Source organism: Salmo trutta, chromosome 19 (genome assembly GCF_901001165.1).
Source record: "Salmo trutta chromosome 19, fSalTru1.1, whole genome shotgun sequence".
Taxonomy (NCBI): domain Eukaryota; kingdom Metazoa; phylum Chordata; class Actinopteri; order Salmoniformes; family Salmonidae; genus Salmo; species Salmo trutta.
Window position 1 is genome coordinate 5059877 of NC_042975.1, and position 5341 is coordinate 5065217.

The window sequence follows — 5341 nt, forward strand, 5'->3', positions numbered from 1 at the left end:
AGGTGCAGGGTTAGATGATGGTGCAATTCAAATGTTTCCCCTTTTCTTATAACTAAAATGTGCAATCCACACTCCGACCTGCGAAAGGCAGAAATAAACAACACAGCACCTCGTCTGCCGGAAATTCACACCAAAAAGAAAAAGAAAGAGAAGAGTCTCTAAGCAAATAACTTAAGTTCATTTTAACTCGGATACTCTGAGTTTCCGGTAGGACATGAACGCGGCATGAGATCATCAACGTGCGCACTTACACAGACAATAGGGCCCATTATGACGTGTCTCATTTAGTGTTCGCTGTTCTCTGCTGTAATAATCTAAGGATTTGTGTGCACGGTTACACAGATCAGAAAATAGTGTGTCTTATATATTAAATAATCTTAATATTTCTGAAACTATGGACGCCCCCGAAGAGAAAATTTGTCTTTCTGCTGCGCAAAGAAGAGCAGAAATTCGGAGGCGAAAATTGCTCATGAATTCCGAAGATAGAATGAACAGAATCGTGGGTTTCACCAAAGCTGAAGCTGAAAAGAACGGTAAGGAAAATCTAACTGATGGTAAATGGTTTGCTGGCTGATCAGACAAGCAGATTGCATTGCCTGTTAGTTTATTAGCTTGCAGCTCTACCATCGAAACTGGCAGCTAACGGTAGCTTGTTACCATCTAAATGTTAGCTGCACAGTACACACTTACTGAGCTAGCTAGGGACCATAATGGTCCAGTGAGTTGAAGAGAAACCTTGCGTCAGTGTGGAATGTACTGTAGTCATGACAATTCAGTGCCCGTCTGTAATATATAAAAAGCTTATAAATGTGCATTTATATATATATATATATATATATATATTAGTACCAGTCAAAAGTTTGGACACCTACTCATTCAAGGGTTTTTCATTATTTTACTATTTTCGACATTGTAGAATAATAGTGAAGACATCAAAATGATGAAATAACACATGGAATCGTGTAGTAACCAAAAATCAAAATATATTTGAGATTCTTCAAAGTAGCCACCCTTTGTCTTGATGAGAGCTTTGCACACTCTCAACCAGCTTCATGGTTAATTTGAGGAATTGATTTCCTTAATTCGTTTCAGCTAATCAGTTGTGTTGTGACAAGTTAGGGGTGATCACGTGCATATTATGGAAAGAACAGCTCAAATAAGCAAAGAGAAACGACAGTCCACCTTGACATGAAGGTCAGCTAATGTGGAACATTTGTGCAGTCGCAAAAACCATCAAGCGCTATGATGAAACTGGCTCTCATGAGGACTGCCACAGAAAAGGGAGACCCAGAGTTACCTCTACTGCAGAGGATAAGTTCATTAGAATTACCAGCCTTAAAAATCAGCAAGTAACTGCACCTCAGATTGCAGCCAAAATAAATGCTTCAAAGAGTTCAATTAACAGACACATCTCAACATCTACTGTAAAAACAAGACTGCGTGAATCAGGCCTTCATGGTCGAATTGCTGCAAAGAAACCACTACTAAAGGACACCAATAAGAAGAAGCAACTTGCTTGGGCCAAGAAAAACGAGCAATGGACATTAGACCGGTGGAAATCTGTCCTTTGGTCTGATGAGTCCAAATTTGAGATTTTTGGTTCCATCCGCTGTGTCTTTGTGAGACGCGGTGTGGGTGAACGGATGATCTCCGCATGTGAGTTTCCCACCGTGAAGCATGGAGGAGGAGGTGTGAAGGTGCTTTGCTGGTGACACTGTCTGTGATTTATTTCGAATTCAAGGCACACTTAACCAGCATAGCTACCACAGCATTCTGCAGCGATACGCCATTCTATCTGGTTTGCACTTAGTGGGACTATAGTTTGTTTTCCAACAGGACAATGACCCAACACACCTCCAGGCTGTGTAAGGGCTAATAGACCAAGAAGGGGAGTGCTGCATCAGATGACCTGGCCTCCACAATCACCTGACCTCAACACAATTGAGATGGTTTGGGATGAGTTGGACCGCAGAGTGAAAGAAAAGCATCCACCAAGTGCTCAGCATATGTGGGAACTCCAAGTCTGTTGGAAAAGCATTCCAGGTGAATCTAGTTGAGATAATGCCAAGAGTGTGCAAAGCTGTCAAGACGAAGGGTGTCTACTTTGAAGAATCTAAAATCATCTAAAATATAATTTGATTTCACGCTTTTTTGATTACTACATGATTCCATATGTGTTATTTAATGGTTTTGATGTCTACACTATTATTCTACAATGTAGAAAATAGTAAAAATAAAGAAACTCTTGAATAAGATTCTGGTACTGTGTATATCCATATATAGAATCTCTATGTTTGGATCTCACTTCACAGAGAAGTCAAGTTAGCCTAATCCGTTAAACTGACAATGCCGTCTCATACAGGAGCGTCAAGTCGTGTCACAGAGCCTAGGTTCCATCTGGACTTGGACAGGAACAAGCCGTGGTCAGCATCCTCATCCCCAAGACTGTCTCCATTCCTCCCAGAGGCAGTAGGCAGCAGCCACCCCTACAGCGATCTTCCAGAGAGGAAAGGGTCTCCCCTGCCAGGCAGCAGTGTGGTGCTGGGTGGGGGTGGTGTAGACAAGGATGTGACTCCAGGGGTCCGACATAGGCCACGGGGAGAGGCCCAGCTGGCAGCTGATGAGCCCAGCCATTCCGAATCCCCACGCAGAGGGTTGCAGAAGTATCTGTCCCGCTTTGATGACGCCATGAAGCTCAGAGGCCAACTCGCCAATGAGAGTCAAGCCCAGGATGCGGACGGCTCAGACCCAGAAGAGTTGGACTCCTTCAGGCTCTTCAGGCTTGTCGGCAGTGTCCTCCTCGCCATCTTTGTCAGAGGTTTTGTCTGCAAGTATCTGGTGAGTCGGATCAGAAAAAGTGTTGCATCTTCCCTTGAGGTTTTTGAATTTGTTCAATACCACTGACCTATTCCGTCTTCGATTCAGCTGCACTGATTGTGATATGAGAGTAGACCTGTAACAGTTCACTAACTAGGCTATACTCTTTTTTTTCTTTTCTTTTGCAGTCCATATTTGCACCGTTTCTCACCCTCGAACTGGCCTACATGGGGTTGTACAAGTATTTTCCAAAGGTTTGAGATACATCTACACCGTTACTATGTAGTGAATGGAGCACAGCTATAACAAATGAGTCAAGATGTATGTTGTCATATCCTGTGCAGTATTATTATACATATACGTAAACGTGTAATAACTTTCCACCAGGTTGAGAAGAAGATGCAGACCACAGTGCTGACCGCCGCCCTCCTGCTGTCTGGTATCCCTGCTGAAGTCATCAACCGCTTCATGGACACCTACAGGAAGATGGCTGACGTCTTCGCCGACCTCTGTGTCTACTTCTTCACCTTCATCCTCAGTCACGAGATCCTGCAGTTGGTTAGTTCAGAAGAGACTGATACTCCCTGATGGAATGGAGGTCGCCGTGCTATGGCGCTGTAAATGTCACCCCCTCTGGGTGACAGAGGAGGGCATGACCCCTGATAGTGATCCTTCACCCTACCTCCCGACCATGTCCCATCCTGAGTCAGTACACCCCATAGGGGAGGGTGTTCGAGGTGCAGGGTTCGCAGGTGGATAAGAGAGGATGTAAGAACTAACTGGTTGAACAAGGTAACATAACATGCATTTGTGTTCTGGCCCTCTACTATCCAGTAAAACAACACATTTCACTGCACCTAAAACAACACATTTCACTGCACCTAAAACAACACATTTCACTGCACCTAAAACAACACATTTCACTGCACCTATCTGTTGTATATTAAACATCTTACATATTAATCTTGTCCATAGGAGCTGCTTTAAGTTACTGTTTAAGTAGCTTCCTACAGTGTTTACATAAGGGGTTCAGTTACTTTGCGATTTTGTTTGTTTCAAGTGAATTGATCTATCTCGTATGGAAGACAGGAGAAGCACTTGTCTTTTTTTTTAATGTTTTTTTTTGCACCCTTTTATGCTTAAAGACATGGTTGACTTTATCTATACATGTGCAAGAGGTCAATTGTGTCATCTGAACTAGGAGAATAATTGCTTAGGATTGTCTTTTTGGAAAGTGTGTTTTGTCACTGCTATTCAGTGTTGGGCGGTGGGGTCTTATAAGCTTGTATATTATCTGTGCTGAATATCTCTGATTTGTGGAAATGTCATGTATTGTTCTCCTAGTTATCCCAGCCTCACTGATACTGTCTTTCTGTAGCATGCTACATCATCTGTTAATTAAACAAACAAACAAAAAATGATTTAACAAGGCAAGTCAGTTGAGAACAAATTCTTATTTTCAATGAAGGTCTAGGAACAGTGGGTTAACTGCCTTGTCAACTCGGGGATTCGATCTAGCAACCTTTCGGTTACTAGTCAAACACTCTAACCACTAGGCTACCTGCCTCCCCAAATCCTACATGGCATCCAAATTAATTTATTCAGTTGATGTGAGACTTTATTTTCCTTTCTTTGTATTCATTGGTGTGATCTTTGTTTGTCAGATCGACTTGATTCATTTTCATAATTTTGAAAATTATAATTTTGTTAAGGGTAAATGCTTTATTTATTGTATGTGAAATATTGAAATCAATATCAAAGATAAAGAGATGGGAATGTTGCATCTTATAGTGGTGTTTAAGTTCTGCTAACAACATGCTGTAATGAATATGCTGTGTTAAACAAATAAAACCTTGGAACATTTCACAATTGTTTCTGGTTGATTTTTAGATCAGTCATTAAACTGATCAGTCACAGATCACTGCACCTATACATAGCCCATCTATATACCTACCTCATCCCCATACTGTATTTATTTATGTATTTATCTTGCTTTACCTTTGCACCCCAGTATCTCTACTTGCACATTCATCTTCTGCACATCTATTCCAGTGTTTAATTGCTAAATTGTAATTACTTCGCCACCATGGCCTATTTATTGCCTTAACTTACCTCATTTGCACTCACTGTATATATATACTTTTTATTTTATTTTGTTCTACTGTATTATTGACTGTATGTTTTGTTTATTCCATGTGTAACTCCGTGTTGTTGTGTCTAACTGCTTTGCTTTATCTTGGCCAGGTCGCAGTTGCAAATGAGAACTTGTTCTCAACTAGCCTACCTTGTTAAATAAAGGTGAAATAATAAAATAAATAAACTCCTAGATGTAGGCAGTGACCTTGTACATTTGGGTTTATGTCAACTATGTCTTATGGTGTGTTTATGCACTAGGAGAGTAAATGCTAATATATATTTAAAAAAAAACGTTTTAGTAACAATATTTATACAATATGACGTTAAAATAATCATCCCACCACTTGAGGCGCACACATTCACTGTCGCTCCGTCATCTAAGAAGAAC

General features: G+C 41.0%; 1 protein-coding gene across 1 annotated transcript; it reads left to right on the forward strand.

The window, feature by feature from the left end:
• The first annotated feature begins 252 nt into the window (after window positions 1–252).
• Window positions 253–4683, forward strand: LOC115153872 (calcium signal-modulating cyclophilin ligand). The gene is made up of 4 exons (XM_029699500.1): window positions 253–533; window positions 2363–2838; window positions 3006–3071; window positions 3205–4683. Exons 1-4 carry the CDS (start codon window positions 395–397, stop codon window positions 3403–3405), a joined length of 882 nt encoding a protein of 293 aa, XP_029555360.1. The 5' UTR covers window positions 253–394; the 3' UTR covers window positions 3406–4683.
• The last annotated feature ends 658 nt before the right edge of the window (window positions 4684–5341 follow it).

Bases quoted from the DNA above. Each gene is read 5' to 3' on its own strand.
- LOC115153872 (XM_029699500.1), top strand. From the start codon at position 395: ATGGACGCCCCCGAAGAGAAAATTTGTCTTTCTGCTGCGCAAAGAAGA. The intron at 2,839-3,005 runs GTGAGTCGGATC...TTTCTTTTGCAG, and splicing joins GTTTTGTCTGCAAGTATCTG to TCCATATTTGCACCGTTTCT. The intron at 3,072-3,204 runs GTTTGAGATACA...ACTTTCCACCAG, and splicing joins TGTACAAGTATTTTCCAAAG to GTTGAGAAGAAGATGCAGAC.